The sequence below is a fragment of the Haliaeetus albicilla genome, chromosome Z (assembly GCF_947461875.1).
Source record: "Haliaeetus albicilla chromosome Z, bHalAlb1.1, whole genome shotgun sequence".
Taxonomy (NCBI): Eukaryota; Metazoa; Chordata; class Aves; order Accipitriformes; family Accipitridae; genus Haliaeetus; species Haliaeetus albicilla.
In genome coordinates, this window is record NC_091516.1 from 16,284,920 (window position 1) to 16,308,377 (window position 23,458).

Sequence of the window (23,458 nt, forward strand, 5' to 3'; positions counted from 1 at the left end):
ACAAATCTCCAAGTTCCCAATCCAGCAATGAGCTCTGTCCTGAGGAACATCTCAGAATTTGACCTACAAGTTAAATTAAATTTTAAGAACCTCCAGGTATAGTCTGTTACTTTGGTTACACTGTTGTTTTAATATATTATGCAAACTGTGCACTTTGCATTGGAAAGTATTTGTGAAATACAGACTATGTCTCAACTTTTTGTTAGCAATTCAGGAGAATTGCTGGAGGATTGCCAGTGGGACAGACACTGGTGAAATTCTGATTAAGCAGCACCAGTTTTGGGGGGGGTGGGGAGGCTACTCTCTGGTCCCATCTGGGTAGATCAGGAAGTCTGATACTTTCCAACTTTTTCAAGATTTACAGCAGAGGAGCATGGCTTTGTCATTCAGGTGGGGCCAAGGCAACACAAGAGTGGAGCAATGAATTCCAACTGATGTTATTTTGCTCTAACGCCATGGAGCCACCAAGGATCTAAGAAGTCCAGAAAAGCCTCAGGCTGCCATCATCTCCCATCTTTCCACAGGTTACACTCTCTTGCAACATGCCATGTGAAGGCTGACTAACTGTGGGTTCAGCAGTAACTGTTGTGGAAAAAAACTCCCTCAAATCTACACCTTTGCAGCTAGTGTTTCGTCTTTATCCTAAACAAAGGGACAGGTACAAACATGAGAGATCTGTAAAGCTGTTAACACTGCTGAGTCCCATTGCTGGTCTCTGAAAGGCTTGCAGTTGCCCAGATGCTGTTCACCAGGTTATTTCAGAGACGTGATGTACATTGCCAGTGTGCTCTTGTCACTGTGGCATCACCAGATGGCTCCTTCCAGTGTCCTGCTACTGTTGCAATGGGAACATTTTTCCTAATAGATTATTAAATCTTTCTTGCTTCAGTTTAAGCAGATTTCTTCTTACTATTCCCTTTATGGACATTAATTTCTCACTGGTTTCTTTACAGATTGCTACCTTTTACATAGTTGAGGACAACTGCTGTCTCCCCTCAGTCATCTCTTTTGTAACACATCTATTTTTTTTCAATCTTTCGTCATGGGTCATCCTTCCCCAAATTTTTAGGATTCTGACTGCTCTCTTCTGAAGCCTTTTAAATTTGATTGTATCTTAACTCTGTGGTGTTCTAATTGCGTACATCAGCCTAAGCACTGTCTCATTGGCTTAAATAAATAGAAATAACTTCTCTTTTTCCTCACTCATGATACTTTGTTAGTAAGTGTCCCATTATACTCTCTCAGAGCCTCTTCAGCGGCATTGCAATTTCTTTAGACAGTTGATTTCCCTTTTTGTATTTCTGCATTTGATTTTTTTTTCTTCATAAGTTTAGGGGTTTAAATTTATTTTTATTTAATCCAAATGTGCTGATTTCAGACAGTTTCTAAAATACAAGGTCATTTTGAATGCTAGTCCTGCCTTTCAGAGCATTCACAACTCCTTCCAGTCTGATGTGATCCACGAATGTTATTAGTATGTTACCTATACCATTATCAGTGTTGTAAAATAAATATGGACTGGAGCTAGACTGAGGAAAAATTAACTTGCTTCTTACTTACAGTAGTACATTGTTCGAAATCTCTTCACAGTCTTCTTTTGAACTATTCATGACTTCACCTTGCGTATGTTTTTTTAACCAGTTTTGGAACCAGCTGTGATGATTCCATCTAGCCACTATCTCTTTACTTTGCTTAAGGAGTGTCATGAGGGATGTCCTGGTTTCGGCTGGGATAGAGTTAATTTTCTTTCTAGTAGCTGGTATAGTGTTATGTTTTGGATTCAGTTTGAGAAGAATCTTGATAACACACTGACATTTTCAGTTGTTGCTAAGTAATGTTTAGTCTAAAGTCAAGAATTTTCCAGCTTCTCATGCCCAGCCAGCAAGAAGGCTGGAGGGGCACAACAAGTTGGGAGGGGACACAGCCAGGGCAGCTGACCCAAACTGGCCGGAGGGGTATCCTATACCATGTGACATCATGTCCAGTATATATTCTTAATATAAGCAGAATTGCATTGAGCAGAGTTCAGGTGTTTGTCATGTGTGTTACAAAAGCAGTAGAAAGAGATTTAGGGTCACAGAATAGGTATAGTAGTCACGGAAATCAAGAGGCCAGAGAGGAGAGAAGGTGCAGACCAAACAGGCAAACTGTCCTGTGGCAGCTGGTAATTCTAAAATGCCTATTGATGCCTGCTGGAGTTGGAAGAGAGTCTCATATGGAAGGGGAAGTCGTCTTACCTCTGTATTTTCCTGTCTCCCAGTTGGCTGCCCTGGTGGGCTGTAAGGTTGTTTATTTTATTTGGAATCTGCTTAAGTGCATCTTGTTCTTTTAAAAATCTTGTCCTGAACATTCATGGTGAAATATATTGTAGATGTTTTGTTACCATTGTTACCATGGCAGATTATTCTTAAATCATACTAAATATTAATTGATTTGTTTCCATTAATAATGACCAAGCTACTCTGATTACTGAATTTTCAGACTGGATACATGTAACTGTACTATCGCTCTGGGATTTCTGAAGAATTCAGTACTGGCCTCTTTCTGCTCCCAGTCTTTTCCTCGAATGTTCAGCTGATACAGTATAGGCTGTTTTTTTACTTCATGCTTTGGTTTCTCTTGTGCTTTTCACAGCAGACTGCATTATTAACAGAAGTCTGGGCTTACACTGTTCAGTGAGTGGTCCTGTCTTGTTTTTATCCCTTGGTCAATTACTAGTTCATTAAAATACTTGCCTGTGTGACGTTCATCTTTCTTTCTCTGCACTGTTATCCTGTATCTTTGCTTTGCAGAAATGAATCCCTGAGTATTGCTGTACAGGTTGCAGTCACACTTCCCTTAAGGGCAAAGTTATTCTTTCTTGCATAACCTTTCCCAGTTGCAACAACTGCAATATAATGGTAGAAATCTGTTGGAAGAGTGTCAGAATCTTAATTATATAGGACTGCAAATGGTTTTTGAGGTTTGCATCAACTACAAAACAAGACGAGTCTAGAACATCATCAAAATACATTTCTAAACACTGGGACAAGAGTCTAAATTGGCTAAAATCTGGCATTTTGGATTTGTATGGGGATAATTGTAATTATAAGGGTTTTTCTCTGCTCTAATTAAAGGCACTCCTCTGCAGAAATAAGAAAGCAATTTACTCTCCAGCCAGGCTTTGCACAGTTCTGTCAACGAAGCTTGAGTACCCCTGGCTTTTCTACTCTTCATCTGGTAAGTGTTGGGTTTACTTTCTTTACACAGGTTTGGCATCTGCATTGCTTAATGTTTTTAGGTTAAATTATGTGATCTTAAGTTTTCTTGCCTTCCCCTGGCTTCTGCCCGAAGCTGTTAAAAAATACTCCCTGGTGGGCTGAGGAAATTATGCATTTGAAAAAACTGAGAATGGTCCTTGGAGCCCAAAACAGACAGTCCTTCTGCATACTACTATAAATCAAAATTAATTAGTAAGTGTTGGAGTAAATTACATCTTTCCTTGCGGGAAACATTCGACTCCATCAAGTAAACGCATTGTGTGGTGATCACAGATGATTTGCAAAGGAGGTCATTGAATAAAAGAGAAAAAAAAAGAAGGCTAGAGCTAGCTCAGCTAGCTTGGCTTAATATGCAGTTTCCAGAGCTAACAGCAGAGACAGCAGACTGACCTGTTTTTCAGTGCTTTAGAATAAGCACATTAAGTGAGAAATGCCGAAGTATGCCCTGATTGGCATAGATATAATTGAGTCAACTGTTATATGTCTCCGAATCATCTTCAGCCTTTCACATGTAATCCTCCTCTAAAGAAGTCAGACCATATGACACTACCCTTACGACAAAGGGAAAAAATGCCACATCTTTTTAATGGCCTTTCTTGGTATTCTGCAAACACACTATGCCATAAATAAAACTGACTAAGATTTTGATACTCCCCTTCTTCTTGCCCTTTTAATTTTTTCTTATTTTTGTGCGACCCCATAAGTAGAAGCAGGAAAAGTCTTTGTGCACCAGTGGTTGTGAAAAAATGTAAACCACTAGATGTAAGCAGTAAGCAGTTACTTCCTGTGTCAGGGCCTCCCGCCACTACTCACTTCCTTAATCCGAAGTGCTCTTGTGCTTTAACTTGTTGCGTGCGGTTATTCAGCGTGGTGGCTAGGTCCCTTCTACATACAGACAGCTGCTTTTGCTCTTGAGAAACTTGATAACATTTCATTTACCGAGTATTACGCCGTAGCTGCCATTTTGTGTGGTGTCACAATCTACATGCCTCTAATCCATCATCCTTAAAAAGGTATGTTTGCAGCAATGATTTGTGGCATTTTCTGTAGAATAATTGTTTTGCATACTTGTATGATGTGTGAAAAGTAGTGTTGGCTTCTCAGTTGAAGCAGTATCTGGTAACTTGCACCAATCGTTAGGGAGACCATTACCCTCCATCTGCATTTACGTTTTTCACCATCTTTTTTGCATTTGTGTCTAATTTACAATAGTCAAAAGCACAAATTTCTAGGGATTAAAGATTATTATTAACAATTCAACTAGAAAAAGTTAGAAGACATGATGAAATGCAATGAATTGGACTTGTCAGTATAGCATCATTTCTGAAAGGAAGTGCAATGCTTAATCAAAAATTAGATTGTATTAAGCAAAAATATTTTGCATGTAAAACATTACGTTTTCAGCAACTGAAAAGATGTAATGCGCTTTTGTATATTTTAAGCTGTGTTTTACTTTAAATTTTGTGATTTTTTTTTTTTTTAGTAGATCTTCATATGTATATACTAATATGTAATGTTTTGCCCACTGGCAGTACAGTAAGTGAACTTCAAGGATATTATGCTGACAATTAATAAAAAATCAATAGCTAATAAAGATCACTATTTACTCCTAACTGTTGATCCAGTATGCTCAGCACTACACTAGATACAAACCAGAGAGAGTGCTTAACCTAAAAATGTATTCACAGCACAGTGTATTTCTTCAGCTGGCTGCCTCATGATTTGCTGGACTTACTGTCAGTTTTAGGTTTTCACTTTGGATAAAAAGAGCCAAGAAAGAGAGGGATTTTTCCCAAAGCTGTTTTCAGAGAATTCAATCAATCCCTTAAATGTACAGGCAGAGGGGTGAGCTCAGAGACTTTATTTATGCAGAGACATGTACAGTTTCCCTATAAAAGGGGAACCTGGGTGGGGGATGGTGGTTGGTTGTGTTCAAAGGTCTCTACTACATCATTTGGAGGAGCATTTACCACTTTTTTTTTTTAAAGTTTAAATTGGTTTGCTTCTCCTAGATGTTTTTAGCACATTTCTTCTAAATACGCTTCACTTTCTGCAAGATGTTTCTGGATTTTTATTAGCTGAATAACTTCCTTACTTATATTTCCAGAACACTAAAAAGGCTCCAAACTCGTATTTACCACTAATCAGCTTTAACTCATCTTCCTATCTACAGTGACTGACGTGGCATATTATGTGTGAGCCATTTTAGTTCAGAGGTACCCTGAGCTTTGCCACTGCTAAGCATGTTCTCATGTTTCATAAATTGTGGAATTCCTCATTGTGCTCTTGAGACAAAATTCCTGATGTTGTGGGTGTAACACTGTTATGTGCAGAGGTCACTTCATGATCAGGCAAAAATCCTGTCAACTTCCACGAGAGCCTTGCGAGAGTAGGACTCGGTAATAATGAGTGAGGACTTAATGATTTTGGCCCACAGATGTTATTTGTGGAGAACAACACTGGGGTGTAAGGAGGATAGCTCCAGAACACATTGGATGAGACAGTAGCCACAGTAACATTGAATATAAAGGCAGTGTTGATATCAGGGACATTGGGTGCTTTATTTTCCCCACAGCCCATCAACAGCACCGTAGAGGTAGATTATCTGATCTATGTTCAGACTGTTTACTGCTGGCGGCTTCAGAAGGCAGTTGTGTGAAAGTATTTGGGTGAATCAGTGCAATGCAATCCTTACTCTTTACAGACAAAGATGATTTGATAGCTATTTTTTTGCTAGAATTCTTCCTCCAAGTAAATAAGTTATTCCAGTGCTCTTCTTCTAATGCTCTAACTATTTTTCTGTGCTCTTAACTGTGCTGAGGTGTCCTTGGCCTTTCTGGAACCCACAGAATATAAACTTGATAAAGTTGATAAAGCTGTAGCTTTCAGATCTATTTGTTACTTGCCAAGCAAATTAACCTTATGAGGCGCTGGTCTCTGCAGCCAACTGGACAGATGTTTTACTTTCTAAACATATACAGGCAATTTTTATTGGCTATATAGCAAGTAAAAGAATTTTCAGTTTTATCTATACATAGAATAACATACACTCTTAACATATGAAGTCACATTTCTAGGTACCATATCAAACAAGATTTTCTGCCTGTTTTTGATACTAAACAGATAAAAAGACCCAGACACCTTCATACCATGTATGAGTGGCAGAGCTTGTACTTGTTTAACTTTGTTCTCATCGGACATTGTCTGTAAGAATGGCTGATTAAATGTAATAGGATACAACTGCTCTCTATCAAGGTGCAATGCCATGTGCTGTAGAAATGGTGGATATCTAAGGTTTGCAAAAATAATTTTAGTAGTTCCATGTAATCTTGTGTGTAGTTACTGTACTAACCCTTGAAAAATCCATTAAAATTAGAACTCCAATAATATGCAAACCAGTAACATTCAGAAATGAAAAATAATAATTTCTTCTGATTTTAGGTATATCTTGCCTTCAGATTTGTTTGGAATTGAAAGCACACAGCATTTCTAAGAGTGTCTTTCAGGCACAGCACCTCAGATGAGTGGCACCTTCGTGATGGCAGCCATGGTGCTTATAGTTGGTCCTTAGCTCAGTATAACCTCCAAGACTTACTGCCTTGGCCTTGTTATTGCTAGTGCCTTTCTTCACATGTGCTGTGGAGTCCATTGGCAGCTCCCTGCCAGCTGGCACTGCCTGCCACTATCATTTTGTTCACCTGCCTTTATCCTCTGTTGTTCCTGCTCACTACTGCCTTTTTCATAGCTTGGATTGGACAAGGGGGACTGAGCGCACTTCACAGGAATCCCGCAGAACACATCTTAGGGCATCCAGGACGCACCTCAGTCAGCCTTCCTTCTACCAGCATCTAGCAAAGCTCAACAGAGAAAATAGGTGCAAATTTGGATTTAGGTGTAGTATCTTCTATTTCTTCTTTGTGTTTTAAAACTTTTCTCCTTTGTTCCCTTTCTTTTTTCAGCTGAATGTTTCATTAGCAACTTTTCCTTGCATTAAATGCAGTGGCACTATATATAAGGTTAGAAGTCTGTTTCCAATGTTTAATAAATAATGGGACAATGACAAGACTTAAATAAATAAGCCTAAATTACACTCTTAAGAAGAACCTTCTGTTGCTAAAATAAACACCTCTTTATTTCTTCCATTAGCCTGCCTTTTATGACGCAGTAGACCCCGTAGATTTTGAAGGCTTCCTAATGACGCGGTTGAACAACTTGGACTCAGAACTAGCACAAGAACTTGGTGACTTTCCTGAAGATGACTTGGACATTGTCTTTACACCCAAAGAGTGCAGGACTTTGCAACCTGCTATGCCAGAAGATGGGTAAGGAGACTTTCTCTCCCTCTGAAACACTGCAAGTTTAAAATCAGCTTTGAACATGTTGATCCAGACACCTCACTCTGCCTTCCATCCAGTCATTATGCACTTGCTGAACTTTAAACATTTGAACTTTGACATTGATTCTGTTAGGCCTGTTTGCACATTTAAAATTATGCAAGCACTTGCATGACTTCTTGAGCTAGCTGGTAGCAGCAGAAGTAAGGTACATAGATGTAGAGCAGGAAGAAAAGTAAAGGCAGGCAGGACAGTAGTAAGAAAAATAATTTTGTAGCTGTGATCCCAGAGGTGGAAGTTGATTCTGGTCATACAGTAAGCATAGGATTGATGTTTTTTTCTTTTTTTTTTTTTTCCCCCAGCTATGTGTTACATGGCATTGATCAGATTACTCACCATCTCTTTCTCAGTACCTTTCTCGCGTAAATGGGGGGAAATAGTTTATACTTCACAAGGTTTGGGAAAAAGTGTTAATTTCTAGTGTCAGAGCCACTTACGGTTTCAGGCTGACATTAATGAAATAATTCCACTGTGTTCAACAGCTTTTAAATTAAAATAGGTAGCATGTGCTGAAGCTGGTGCTCAGCCACCCGGGAAATAGTTAAGCTGATTTGATAAACAAGCACACTATGGGCAACTGAATTTTTCAGAATGAGAAAAAGGGATGCATTGGAGAGTTTTCTGATGTGGTTTAGGAGAGCCCAATGAATTGTATACAAAATACTTTTCAAGGATTATTTTGCTGTAGGTGGTACCTTCAAGCAGAACCACAAAGGCCTACTGAGTTTTGCAAGCAGTAACAGCCAGATAAACATCAAGTCAGCACCATTGTAGCCCCAAACTGCTGTGGCTGCAAAGACAGCTAACTGTGCAACTTGTTTGGGATGAGGACCTGGCTCCTTCCAGTATATTCAGGAAGTTCATGGCACAGTCTATATTCTCTGCTGTGGTGCACCTGGATGCTGAAGGGACAAATAGGCTTATCTTATGGTGTCCTGGCTCACAGGGAAGACCTGCATTCGCCTCTGTTCCTGCAAAAGTTGTTGCAGCCTGCTCTAATTTATACCGGCCAGCTGTATAAACTAGAGCCCTATACAACAGCAGTATTTGTTCAGTGTTTTCTGCCCAACATACCAAATGCAATGAGGCTAAGCAGGAGCCACAGTTTATATGATTTTTTTTCCAGTTGTGGACTAGCTGAGAACGCCTATTTCTAAGCAAGATCTCAGCCTGCAAGTTCCTTCTTGGCCCAATGCATCTCTCGGGAAGTTCAGGAGATCAAAGGCAGTAGAGATGAGGTGCCATGCTAGGTCACCTGAGAACTCTTTGAATCACACAGCTCCTAAGAAATTTTGTGACATTTGCACAAAAGGTGATTTTCAGTTGAAGTTACTCATAGAAAATGTTCCAATCTTTATCATGAATTCTTGTTGTCCTGTGGACTGGGGAGAGAGAATGGATGTGGGAAACAGTGAATATTTCGGTGCCTGAAGTTCCCATTTATTTAAATGATGGACAAAAATAGTAAAAAATTATCCAGCTTTGAAGTTAGATTTAAAAGATGACCATTTATCCCCTATTTCCAAGGCTACTTCCCAGCATGCCTGCTATTTAAAACAGCAGTTACCTATTTGTTTTTGCAGTAGGAGAAGGTGTAGATTCACACTGTACAATCAGTTTTAGGCCTGATTTGCACCACAGTGACATTAAGGGTTTTGCAAGGAGTCTGTGGCAAAGCTCAAATAGTCAATACCAACAAATATGCTTTCAGCAGATTTTTTTACACAGCAGCTTCCCATTTAGCTGTTCACATTGCCGTCATCGATACGAGTGCTTTCACAGAAAATCCTGGTGAAGCATACCGGGGTGTGTTAGGGAGGATGAGAGCTCAGGAGGGGCATGCACCAAAGATTCATCTGCGGGCAATGCAGTCTGTGGTGTCTTCCTGCACTGAGAGCAGGAAACGGATACCACCGACCAAAGCAGGTTAACGTGCTGCCTGCTTGCAAACGTACGTCCCACCTGAACCAGCTGCGGGAAGTGACCACGTGCCACGTCAGTCCACTGGTGGCAGTGCACGCAGCAGTCTGGTGTTGGCCGAGGCTCTGTCCTGCGGTGCACGCATGAACCCAAATCAGTTGTTACCCAGTCTTGGTAATTGGTTGTAAATCTGTTAAGAGTTCTGGGTGGAAAGTGCTAAAAAGTATCATACCTTTTATCGGTTCCTATATTGCATGTGTATCATACTCTTTTACTCACTTGGATTGGAGGACGTAGCAAGTGATTTTGGCACAGGTCGCTAAAATTTTTTAGAATAGGGGTAGGGGAATTGTGCTACAACGTCATGGCAGCAAATTCACAGACATTGACTTTAGCTTTTAATATTTCAGTTCCAATCAGTATCCAGTCTATCAGGCAGCACTGACAACCCCCTACGTTAAATGAAACTTATTTGAAAATAATAAAATTAATATTCTTAGATCTTAAAGTTTTATTATGCTATCTGATTAAAAGCTTAAGGTCCCTTTTTAGAATTTTCTTCATTTCTATGAGGAAGAAAAAATTGCGCTGAAAACATACAAGAGACTATGTATTTGCAAGAGTCCGGGAGCTGAGGCGTCTGGAAAAATATCTCTATATCTTAAGACTTGTTACCAAGTTTTGAAAATCACAAAGATGGGTACCTGGTATAATTTTTTGTATTTTGCTGTATTTTATAGCAACATTGGTCTTACATTCATGAAATGCATAGTGTAGCAAATGGATACCTCTGTTAATTTATAAACACAGTAACAAAAACCTGCATCAGGGAATTCATGCAGTACACAGAATTCTTTAAATCTCAAACAATAGTTTAACAGTAAAATAAATATACAGGAGAGGACTAATAGAGAGGCCTTTATCTGAACACCATGTTAAGATAAACTTCTTTGTCCTTAAGGTATGACCTAGGTACTAAAATATTTACAATACGTTGCTTTTTCCCCAGGGTCGAACTGGACTCACATGTCAGAGACTGTGTTCAGACGTATATCCGGGAGTGGCTGATTGTAAATCGAAAGTAAGCTACATACAAGTAAATAAGATAGAAAATACCTTGCATCTTATTTGTCAGAGAGGAGATGCGTGCTGTTATAAGTAATCCTAAAGAATAATGATTTGAATCAGTGACTGAAGACAACAACTGACTTTTCAGTAGTATATATAACTATATTGGGTTTTTGGAGCTGGTGGGCTGTAGCCAAATATTGTTGCATCTGCTTCTCAATTATCAGGCACTCTGGGAATTAATTGGGAAGAAATTCACATCAACTGTAATGATGATTTATCTAAATCAGGAATACTTCTACTATTTGATCACACTAAAAGGAAAGATAACAGGGATAAAGATTACATTTGTATGCTCTTCATTTTCCCCTCCATGCCCTGAAAATTCAGTATGATCTGATTTCTTATGGTGTCTGAAAACAAAACGGAGTGCTAGTAAGCAAAAAAACGATGATTATGGGCTTTCCCAGCAGTGATTGATTGTATTCATGGGATTATTAGTATAACATCCAAATTCACTATTTTACATCAGTAAGTGATTTCTGCATTTGGGGTCAGTGCAGTTCAACACACAGAAAAGGACCTGTAGTCATTACAAGTGACTTAATTTCCTTTATTATTTTATTTTATTTTATTTTATTTTATCATTTAATTTCATTTTGTTTCATTTCATTTCACGTATTAAATGTGAAGGCAACTCTAAGTCAGTGCTTTCTGTGCGGGGGTGTCTGTCCCCAGACTCTCAGCAATGCCCTGTGCCAGTGGAGCTCGCCTCCTTCCCCATCACCCCCTCCTGTTCTTCAGAAAGAGGTTTCTGGAGCCCTGTTTTTCAGCAGCGCTTCCTGTTCATCCCCACCTGCGCTTGTGCCCTGTTCTTGAGAAGAGTAGTAGCAGCCGATTGTAGAGTGCTGGCACATTTACTGCCATTTTGTTGTGCCCCTTTGCTCGCCCCTGCTATTTTCTGTTTTTCTGACCTGATGTACATCAGCAGTTAGTGTCTTATAGGTTGACGCCTGGTGATTGTAAAGGACTTGCATTGTTTAATTGTGCAGCTTGTGCAGGGATGGAGCAGCCGCTGAGGGTTATTAAGAGACTTCCTCCAGGGGTGCTGATGAAATTGATTGAGTTCTCAGAACTGTTCCACAGTGAGTCACTAAAAATAAGCTAGCGGGTTTTGCACGCTCTCCACCTGCACTTCTCAGAGCACAGGCACTAGCTCTTTCACACAGTGTTGTTCTGAGCACACTGTAAAGAGCCAGCGTGCAGCTTTGTCTGTGCACAGGAGTAGAGAGTGAGCAGTAAAGTAGGTGAGGTGAAAAATAGAACATAGCTATTTTTGCACTTATGTGTGCTTGTAGAAAAGTGAATGTAGCAGTAGAAATACATGCATGAAAAGATTTGTCGTGTGTTTTACTATTTCATTCATTCAGGTAAGGCAAATTTGCATTCAAGAACTTTATTGAGCAGTTGAGTCTGTGGTAAACATGATGAAGGGCCCTGCCAGAGAGCTGAGCTTTGATGGCTGTGGCTAACAAAGCAAGCAAGTTATTAAAAATTGCAAAGAACAAGACAGTGTAAAATATGCTGCAGTGTCACATAAACCAGTGATAGATTGTTATTGGGAGTCTCATGTTACACTTGGACACCATTCTCAAAACAGATATGAGAGGAAGACAAGACATCAAGAGAGAAGATGTAGAAAAAATAGTTGTAGAAAGCTTTCCATTGTTTTGAGAAAGGCTGGAAAAACTATAGTTGCCTACTTGGGAGACAAAGGACAGGTTGCTGGACATATGGTCTGGTGAGCTACGGATGAGAGGAGTGTGTCACTTTAATCCTTTCGTGGACATGAAGGTTCAGAACAGGAGATTGAAGAGTCTTCAGTGGGTGGCATGAGCAGAGGTGGTCCTCGTGCCCCAAGGCAGAGAGGTATGTGACAGAGGGGCTGGACACAGCTGAGGGGTCCATGTGTTTTTGCCAGAAGCTGAATGGGAGGCTTGGTCCTGTGCCTGTCAGTTTCTCCTTTCAGTTGTCCTTTGCTCCTTTTTCTTGTCCCATTTTCTTAATTCAGTCTATGGCCATTAAATTGACATGTGCACTAAAAGCAGGGTTTGCCGGAGTTTTAATTGCTACCATGCTTTTCAAAATAAAGAAACAATATAAATAAATTTTCCAGGAATACCTTAGGGGAAAGGCATCTCTAGTGTATCTTGTACACCACAGGGCAAGTGTGGTCTCAGGTACATAAATCTCTCCATTAATCATTTGTTTGCCACCAAAGGTACTGAAAAAATTATCAACAAAACCTCTTTTGGATGCTGAAATGTCTTAAAGTAAACTCATGCAGAATTTCTGTCTTTCATATTCTGGATGATTAAGGCAGTTCCAAAACAAGGTCACATCCAAGGAGAGCTGGGATTGTCTCTTTTATGACTTCAGTTTTCATTTGCAGTGAACTGGTAAATTATTAAAATGCAAACAATTAAAATTAGAACACATCAGAGCATATAATTCAGTTACTCCCAAAATGTAATAAAAAGATGTCTCCCTGATCAATAATTGCTTATCGTGGCATCTTTATGAAAGTACTCAGAGGTTTAGACATTGCTTTGGGAGTGTTACGGAAGCGAAAATGAACGAAGCAGGATACTGTAACTAAGGAGGCTGATTGCAAAAAGGCCATCACAGGATTTTGCAAATTGCATACTAAAGTGGAAGAAAAAGAGCTCTTGATGCATCTGGTATCTTTTTCAAGGTACCTGCTGTTTTTTTCACCTGCCACAAAAATGTAACTTGACATTGGTACCTCACTGCAAAATCTTGGGAAGTTGCCAGCAGAGAGGGTTACGTTGTGCCATCGCAGTAGCCCTCTTCAAAAACAGGCACTGTTTGAAAGGCGTAGATAGTTATATGTCATTACCTTGGGATACCAGCTAGGTCCAGGAGAAGAGCGGTAAGCTCCTGGATATGTAATTGCAGGAGCAAAGAGCCAGCCAAGAGATAAGCAATCCGGATCCATGTTCTTAAGGCGACTGAAATAATCGCTGTGTCTGAGGAGGAGCTCAGAGCTGAATTTGTACCTAGGTCAGGTTTTGCTGCTGTCTCAGGCTCACAGTCTGTGCAAAAGTGATCTGAATGAATTTCCTTCCTTTTAAGACCATTCTTAATATACATGATAGAGCTGCAGTGGTGTGATAAAACAATTAAATGTTGTGAAATGCCACTTTTTTTCATAAAAGCTGTGCTATGCTGCTCCTTTGCCCAATAATGTTTCCAGTTGCTTAATATTTTTTTAAATTTGTCTTTTCTGTTTTATTTTCCCTTAACTCCTCCTCATGCTGTCCCGACTTGCGTGGGCTTCTCTGCGAAAGGAACCAAGGGAATTCAGATACTTGTAGCCTGAAAAACAAGGGATCCCGAAAAGATTTTCACAAGACGCTTCAAAAACAAACATTTGAATCGGAAACACTGGATTCTGGTGATGCAAATTTCCAGGTACATTTTCATCACTTTGGGAAAAGCGACCAAATATCGCAGCTTTCCTCAAAGGAAGCATCCTAGGATCTCTGTAATGGCGTCAAGCGGAGAGCCGTGCTTGCCATTAGGCCTCATGGCAGAGGTGGCCTTAAGGCCCGCTCTGCCAGACAAGCAAGAGATGTTTCGTGATCCCCCGGTGTCCAAGCCACAGCTCGCCATTTTGTTGTTTTCCAACAGGCGGGGCCCCGACCCGTCCCCGCGCTCCCCGAGGAGGCCTCGAGGACGACCCTTGCCTCCTCCGACTTCGACCTGCGCAGCCTGCAGCCGGACCCCCGCCTGGAAAACCTGCTGCGGCACGTCAGCGCCGAGGAGTTCGAGAGGCAGAACGAGGAGGCGCGGCGCACCAACCGGCACGCCGAGCTCCTCGCCCTCTACCCCTCCGTGGATGAGGTGAGCTCGGAGGCTGACTGGCCCACAAGCCTTCCTGAGCTGGCTGTCCCGGCATGTTTAAGGTGGTTAAAGCTGCACCCCAGTCAAAAACCTGGCTTTGTGGCCTGGATATGTGTCTCCCTCGGATAAGAACACGGTGAAGGCATGTCACCGTGGGCTCCTGTCAGCTATCTGGAACGCACATTCAGGGGGCTGTACTGGGACTGGTGGTGGTGCCTGGGGCTCCGTTATACCCCTCTCAGTGTGGGTCAAGCCACGTGCTGGTGATGCGGTTGTGTCAGGGTGTTAGCCTTCACTGTAATGCTTGCTTGGGGGCTGCAAGTGTAAATATTCAGTGTAAGTGCCAGGTGGGGGTCAGAGGCGTAAATATTCAGAAATATAAATCAATTTTCTTTCATCTCTGAAGAGACGGAATGCCTGCTGAGTGGGGGAAGGTGCTAGTCTGTAGCAGTGGCCCAGTTAACGTCACGTAAAGGTCTTATGCCTGTATGCAAATTTGCAGTTGCTTTAATTGAGTATGACTACAATAGCTGTTTAATGATAGGAGGATGCAGTGGAGATACGGCCGGTGCCAGATCGCCCAAATGAACATCTGGGCAACAGGATTTTGGTGAAGCTGCAGACTCTGAAGTAAGTATCCTTCACAGGCCTCACTCACCATTTCTCAGTTCATACCAGTGTACTGCTGCTGATCCTGCTACACCACTACAGGTGTCCTGTTCAGCAAGTGTTTACATGCATGCTTGTTCTTTTGTGGTGTAGCAGAGGACTATTTCTATCCATCATTGCAGAAGTCTCTAACTTGATAGGTTGAAAAGGAGTTGGGAATGAGCCCAAATTATGTATTTCCAGCAAACTAGATTAGTCTCTGTACACGCTACTGGACTTGACAAACAGAAAAAAAATTCAAGAAAGGTATGATTGTTTTTAACGGATATCTGAGACCACCTTTCTGACAAATTCAGAAAATGCATTGCGTGCAGTTTACTTCCCTTCTTTTCCTCTTGAAATCATCTAATAAAAGGCACTAGTAAAAAAATCCTCCAGACTTTGAGAGAGCTGAGGTCAGGAACTAAATATTTCTCCTTATTTTCTAATGGAAGTGCCAGTAGAAATACCGCCCTTTCGGTTTTTTATTATACAGAGTCATAAGAGTGCAGTATTAATCAGTGTCCTGTGTGTCTTTCCTTAACAGGTTTGATATAGAGATTGAACCTTTGTTTGCATGCATAGCTCTCTATGATATAAAAGAAAGAAAAAAGGTAAGTGTGCAAACAGTATTTTTGTTCAGTTGGCTTGGGGTTTTATCTCTGGAGTAATAAGTTAGGAAAACTTACAAAAAACATGCAACTTTTTCACACATGCAGTCTCATCCAGGATTCTTTTTATTCAGTCAAAGTCACATGCTTGCAATTGTTTATTTTGTAGTTCTAGTTACTACTTTTGACTTACTTTAAAATAAAATTTGATGCATTTTTGCGTTGCAGTACATTTTAATTCCTTTTCTTTTCAAGATCTCAGAAAATTTTCATTGTGACCTCAACCCTGATTCATTAAGAGGATTCTTGCGTTCTCATACACCCTCCATTGACTTGTCTACTCAGGCAAGATCGGCAGTATTTTCTGTCACTTATCCCTCGTCAGATATATACCTAGTAATAAAGGTATGTTACAGTGCAACTTCAACGCTGTTCTTCCTGTTCCCAGCTGTGCCTGTTGTCTGAGTTCATGGAGCTGACAAACATGAGTTTCCTGTAGCTGAGATGAATTCTTACAGTTTTTAATAGTACATGCGCTGGTGTGCACTGGTATATCTCACTCCCAAGCTAAGAAGTTCTATTGATACCCTGTGTTCTAGTTCTACTAAGTATTTAGAATTTCCTGTCTCTGCCTAAGGGAAATCTAAAGTAAAGTGAAATAAGCCATTTTTTTAAATTTTAATTACATTCTGTGGAGGTTTTGGGGGTTTGGTTTAGTGTACTTTGCATAATTTTGTTTATTTAATTCTAACACTGAGTTAGCCTGAACCACTTCATTTGGAATGTGTTAATTTTCCTGATTTTAGTGAAAATGCAGTAGTACCTGATTGACAGTGTTGTGACATATGTCTTTTCTGCTTTGTAACAAACCAGATGGAAAACTAGGACAAGGTTTAGTATCAGTTACTCCATAAAGACATTTTTTAGAATTCTGTATGGCAGATTTAGGCAGGCTCTTTCATATTGCTAGAGAAGCAACATGTTACTGTTTGGGTGATTTTTTTTTTTTAGCGTCTTATTTTACTGCTTTTTGTAGATAGAAAAAGTGCTTCAGCAAGGAGAAATCGGAGACTGTGCAGAGCCCTACATGGTTCTTAAAGAAAGCGAGACTGGCAAGGTAAGTAAATAACTATAAAGAGTGTTTAGATCAAAATATGCATGCACAAGAAAAAAAAACAGAGAAAGAGCAGACCCTTTGGAATAGGACAGAATCCCAAGTACACAGGGGAGGAAGCCAGTTGGTGCATCCATGGTGCAAGCAGTCTGGTGTCTGTGGCCAACAGGAAGAAGTTGTGAGAAGGCAAGGTGCACTTTCATTGCTGACCCTTTTGGAAATCAATACTGACAAAGTCTTCAGTCACGAAGCAGACAGGGAGATGGCAATGCAATGTGGAGTTAGCAGAAATAGTTGTACCTCAGAGACATGTTATTGATTTGGATGGGCAAACAACCTGTTGTAGCGTGTACGTGGCCAGCTCAGTGCTGTCATCCACAGATAACATGAGCTCTGTTCAAGGAATTCAGGGTCACTTACCCCCCTGGAGCAGACTTAACAATGTTTGCTGGACTTTCACACTTCTCTTACTTTTAGCATACTGCTTTCAGCAGAACACTGTTTCTGTATCTGATGAAGGAAGTAAAAGCTGCTAACATTTCATGGTGATTGTTCATGCTGGGCTTGAGGGCCACTGCAAAAAGATCTGAGTTCTCCTTTTCTATAATGAAAATGAACTCACTGAAAAGAACTGAGAAGTGAATGTACAAATCAAAACAGCTATGACCCTGACAGTAATGTAGCAAGAAAACCTGAGAGATAAGAATGCAAATTATTTACTGAACTGTAAATATGTAATTTCCATTTTTTATCTATAGTAGCATTAAAATAACTTACTGCCTTTTAAACAGTCATTATTTTCTTTGTCTTAGACAAAAGAGAAGATTGAAAAACTGAAAGCCCAAGCTGAATCCTTTTGTCAGCGGCTGGGAAAATACAGAATGCCATTCGCCTGGATTCCCATAGGCCTAGCTAATTTCTTCAACCTTTCAACACTTGAACGAGAAATACCTGAGGCTGAAGGTTTAAATGGTAGTTGTCTAACTTTTCTAACTAATGTAAAGTGACTTTTCAGTAGGACTGTGCATAGAAAAGAATGTTATTTACTCTGGCATCAAGAGTGAACAACAGATTCAAAGTCACGTCTTCTCAGCCTTCCTTTTCAGTGCTACAAATACAGCTTAATATGCTCACTGTTTCATCTCTGCATATTTATTTTTATGTATGCTAAGTATTATTTTGTGTTTTAGGCCTAATTTTCATTGAACACTGGCTTTGTAGAAGAAAAACTCCCTTTGCCATATGGAGTTCATTTGCAATACAGGGCAATCAAAATACCTATCATCTTAGTTTCTAGAGTACACAGGACCATTGGTCAACAGCATTGACCAATGTGCTTTATAACCCATGAACTAAAAATCTGAATGAACTTCTGCTCTGCAGCAGAAATAATGTCACTTCACTAGGTGTGTTCAGGCATTCCACTATTTCACATAATCTGAAATAAAAGTAGTGGAATGTTTTAGGTACTCTCTCTGTCCTCTGATGTTGCTGGGAAGTTGTGGATTTCTAGTGTGTTCTGATAGTCCTTGTACTGAAGCAACACAAAGTAAGTTGATGTTTCATTTAATTTCCCTTCGAAGGGAAAGGATCCACTAGTGACAAGAGGGCAACACTGCTACAGGCAAGAAGACTTTCTGAGAGAAGTCTCAGCTCAGAAGACAGCTATCCAGTATCAAACTTCAAAAGAATCTCTCTGACCCTCAACACCTTCTTTAAACAGGTACTGGATACTCTTTATTTCTAATTGCCTAAGACATTTTTCATCTATGTAATGTGAACTGTGTTGGGGAAGGTTACCAGTGATGTTCGTGTGGGGACAAAGGATAACTGCTGTCAGGTAGGCAGTAACCCATTTGCTTTGCATGCCTCAAGGACATGGTTCACTCAGAAGCTTTTCTTGGTGTTATGGAGTATTGTTATGAAGGTACTGATTTTTGTCTTTCTGCTGGTAGGAAGGAGACAGGCTCAGTGACGAAGATCTGTTCAAATTTTTAGCTGATTTCAAAAGATCATCTTCCTTGCAGAGAAGAATTAAGACTTTACCAGGTATGTAATTCATTTTGGATGGAAAAGGATGTATGTGCTTTTGTCCTCTGGATTGTCCAGTAAATTCCAACCCCAAAATAGAATTACCTTGGGTTTTAAGTCTATAGTATGTCCTGTTGTGGAACTTCCTGGGTTCCCAGCGTCCACCTGAGCACAGATGCTTTTGAGTTTTTTTTTCTGTATGAGTGAGTATGGTTATATATTTAACTTGATATTTTAAAATTATTTGCTTTCCTGCATAATTTACAGTGTATCTACTGGATGTCTTTTGTTCTTATTCAAACTGTTTGAAGACAGTGCTTTAAAGCAACTTTGTAAGTTCCTTGCTGTTTCCCTGCAATGTTTTTAAATGGATCATATTTTACAGAGGGAAATTAAAATTTGTACACATTTCATCTTATTTGGGTCAGTGCTAGTTAACAAAGTAGAGAAGCAGAGATAGTGTTCAGCTACTGTCAAAAACCTGACCAGCTTATTTTTTCTTGTTACATGAATTACAGCTCAAGCTCTTCTGGGTTGTAGAGGAACTTTAAAAAACATGAACCCAGTGCAAAGCTGTTTTGCCTTTTTAGCTGATTGCCAGAAATGACAAGTTTGAGTTCCCCAAATGGTTTTCACTTATCAAAAGAGAGAATTTAAATTGAAAGTCTAGTTATACTTGGGTAAATGTTATCAGTATTAACCGTTTAACTGCTGACCACAGCAAGCCTGGCTTTCCTGATGTGTGGTGTCTACTTCGACAGAGATTAATCAGAGCAGAATCTGAGGCGGGGGGCGGGGACACGGCACACAACAGAACTGTATTAGACAGCAGCCCTTTTAACTTTTATTTGTCTCCCAGACAAATTTTATGTTATTTGTGTGTGAAAAATACTAGAACATCAGTCCAGCATATAGTAGTCTTTCCTTCTTTCCTGTTTCTTTGAAATTGTACAGGGTAGACATAAACAGCTATATATTGGCCTGATGTGTAGGGATGTGTGTAGGTTACTTCCTGTGTATTTTTATACACCTGTGTTTTCATTCTCATGCAGCCTTCAAGCCGAAGATCTAGTTCTTATTTTTGCACTGCTGCTATGTAATCTCACATATTGTTTTCATTTTTGTTTTATTATACTTTGGCTTTTTTTTATATTTTTGCTGAGATTTTGTGATTTTTTCTAAAGGAACACTTAAACTGGAGATTTCCCCAGCTCCAGAAAACCTTGGTTATTGTCTGACGCCAGAATTACTACCAGTGAAGCCATTTCCAGAAAACCGTAATCGTCCTCACAAAGAGATTTTGGAATTCCCAATTAGGGAAGTGTATGTTCCCCATACCATTTATAGGTAAGAAATAACATATATTTTTTAATTTTGTAAGATTAATTTTCAAAAATAATTGTGATTCAGATTTTATTGTTTGAGAAATAGAAACTAAAAATATTTTGAAAAAATGTTAAAGGCTATGTGTTAGGCTGATGATTTAATCTTACTAGCCATTACAAGATAAAACACCTGCAGGGTGTTCTATAGTATATTTACTAATCTAATTAAGTTGTCCTTTGAAAATTTTTCTAAAACGTCCAAAAAACCCCTTAACAGCTCTCATTGACTTGGCATATATATATATATATCTCTTCCCTTTTCTGTTTGTTTTTTTTTTTGCCAGTAGATCTTATTATCATTTTTAACAGTTTTGGGAAATGTTCGTGCTGGGTGATTTCTACTGTTAATTTGAGTCATCTGAGCATCTGAGCAAGTAATGTGTTGCCCCATGTCCTTTTTCACCATGAACAAGGACTCTAGGCTATGTCATTTCTTTTCTTAAGTCTGTTCTATTCTGGTTGTTTCAAGGACACCACAGTGTTCAGTAGCATGCAACTGAGCAATTCTCATAGTTTCTTAGTGGTCTGGCACATCTGAGTGTCCAAGAAGAAATGAATATCAAAAGAATGTGCTTCAACATGTTTGTGCAGCATGGTAGTGCTAATGAGCAGTGATATCAGTAATAGCTAACTAGCAATAATTCAAAAAGAGTGTTTCACAGTATTATAGATACAGAAATACTAGCTTTCATGTGACCATTGTGTTAGTGGAGGCATGAAAGTGAATATAATACTTCTTAACAAGAGTAGTTGGCACTATTCTAAGGGACTTTTCTGATCCCTAAACCAGTAGCTAGGTACTGAATTGCATTAGTGGCAAAGATGTGACTATTAGTAAGGAATCACAGAATGCAGAAGCTGAATAAAGGGATATAAATCTTACTCACTTCTTGCAGCAGAGATTAGCAAAGAGCCAGCTCTCCCACCCACTCACCTGACTCCACCCAGGAGGGGAGAAGGAAAGGGCAAGACTTGTGGTTCGTACAACTCAGAACTACAAGGTTAGGGAGGTGCTCCACACCTTCATGGGGAAGTGGAGAGCCAGTGGGGCTGTTGGTGACACCTGAATGTGGGTCTTAGCTTTTAGGGATAGCAAAAAGAGGAAGTGGCATCTTACCTTACAATAATAACTTGTAATGTGGTGTCAGCAGGGAAATGAGTAAGTAAGCCAGGTTGGGTAGAGCCTCATTATAAGTTTTGGAGGAGTTATTCCTGGGCTGTGCCATGAATCTGTGATATTAAAACTTCTGAGGGCAGTTTCTTTGCACTCTTGGCACCAGAATGCTAAAATGCAGTGTCATGGTACTTTGTCTTCTTTGTCTATCAAAGATAGAAGTGAATGTCTTCCCCACCCCCAAGTTTTTAGGGGTTTTAAGAAGGCATTTCTATAGGGAAAGTAGTTTTTACACAGTTGAAAGTACGAATGTAAATGAACTTGAGTAATGATGCCTTTTCTTTTTAAATGAAGAACTAAGAATTTTAACTTTCCTGTTCATTTTCTGGCCCCAGTAAGGAGTAGCATGTGTCAACTCCAGTGTGCAGCCTCATAGTGTCTAAACGTCTGCTTTTGAAAATGAAAAGCATTAGCAACTGCTGTGTTGCTGAGCTAGAAATAGAGTTGAGTCTGCACAGAATATTCTCTCTTTAGTTCTCACCAAGGTAAACTTCTGCAGCCAGACATCATGAATATCAAAGCCACCATGCTGAAAATTAATTTGTGCATCTCCTGAAGCAAGTTTGGGTGTCTCCACACTATCCTTCAGTTGCTAGGGTGTCTCTACTGAATACATACACCCACATTAGAAGAAACGCTTGCTATAAGTCAACAGTTACACTCTTTGAACGAGAGTTAATACCCAGCATGCTTAAGCTCTTCAGGCTTTTTAGGCTCTGTTTTGATTTTCACCTTAAGTAAAAGTCATCGTAACAAAACAAAGCAGGATCTGTCCAGCCTAATTGGTAATAATGAAGAGAATATCTATAAAGAATAACTGCCTTCATTAATCTTTACCTTAATTAGTGAATCAATCGTGATGACACCACTGACATGCCGTAAGTGGCGTTATGCTGTAAACTGTAAACTCTGTCAGTTAATACCCAAATAAAACCCTAAAGACAGTTAGTTAGATACACTGGGGAAATGGTGAAAAAAATGCAGAAATGCTAGGTCATGTTTCAACTGCCTTGTGACAACAAACATGTTTGGAGCAAGAAAGGAGAGTTGCTAACTGAAACTGTTTATGAACTCCAGCAGTTGCTCCCCAGAAACTCAAACGAGACAGCTTTGCAAACATGAAACAGCAGAGTCTGGAACTAGTAGGAGGTCCAGGAAATAACACTTGTGTTTGCGCAGTGCCATTGAAAGCACTTCCTTTTTCCACAAGCCAGAATTGCCTAACCACATCTGAGACACTTGCCACATAATCATGTCAGTGCTCTGTTTGGTGAGCAAAAGCATACTTAAGGAATGTAGGCCAATGTATTTAGAATCAGAATCATAAAATCATTTAGGTTAGAAAAGACCTTTAACATCATCGAGTCCAACCGTGAACCTAGCACTGCCAAGTCCACCACTAAACCATGTTCCTAAGCTGAACGTCTACAGTTTTTTTAAATACCTCCAGGGATGGTGTCTCAACCACTTCCCTGGGCAGCCTGTTCCAATGCTTGATAACCCTTTTGGTAAAAAAAATTTTCCTAATATCCGATCTGAACCTACCCTGCTGCACCTTCAGGCTGCTTCCTCTTGTCCTATCACTTGTTACTTGGGAGAAGAGACCAACACCCACCATGCTACAACCTCCTTTCAGGTGGTTGTAGAGAGCGATAAGGTCTCCCCTGAGTCTCCTTTTCTCCAGGCTAAACAACCCCCATTCCCTCAGCCGCTCCTCATGTAAGACTTGTGCTCTAGACCCTTCACCAGCTTTGTTGCCCTTCTCTGGACACGCTCCAGCACCTCAATGTCTTTCCTGTAGTGAGGGGCCCAAAACTGAACACAGTATTCAAGGTGCGGCCTCACCAGTGCTGAATACAGGGGGACATCACCTCCCTGCTCCTGCTGGCCACACTATTTCTGATACAGGCCAGGATGCTGTTGGCC

At 40.1% G+C, this 23,458-nt stretch overlaps 1 protein-coding gene across 1 annotated transcript in view; it reads left to right on the forward strand.

Annotated features, from left to right (window-relative positions):
- DOCK8 (dedicator of cytokinesis 8) overlaps positions 1-23,458 on the forward strand; it is a 95,897-nt gene that overhangs the window by 14,570 nt on the left and 57,869 nt on the right. Inside the window, exons 2-14 of the mRNA XM_069776337.1 lie at positions 3,117-3,219; positions 7,407-7,582; positions 10,584-10,655; positions 14,014-14,137; positions 14,357-14,569; positions 15,114-15,199; positions 15,765-15,831; positions 16,084-16,233; positions 16,865-16,945; positions 17,755-17,914; positions 18,526-18,665; positions 18,898-18,991; positions 20,158-20,320. Coding sequence (XP_069632438.1) covers positions 3,117-3,219; positions 7,407-7,582; positions 10,584-10,655; positions 14,014-14,137; positions 14,357-14,569; positions 15,114-15,199; positions 15,765-15,831; positions 16,084-16,233; positions 16,865-16,945; positions 17,755-17,914; positions 18,526-18,665; positions 18,898-18,991; positions 20,158-20,320 — 1,629 coding nt within the window. The remainder of the gene's footprint in view (positions 1-3,116; positions 3,220-7,406; positions 7,583-10,583; positions 10,656-14,013; positions 14,138-14,356; positions 14,570-15,113; positions 15,200-15,764; positions 15,832-16,083; positions 16,234-16,864; positions 16,946-17,754; positions 17,915-18,525; positions 18,666-18,897; positions 18,992-20,157; positions 20,321-23,458) is intronic.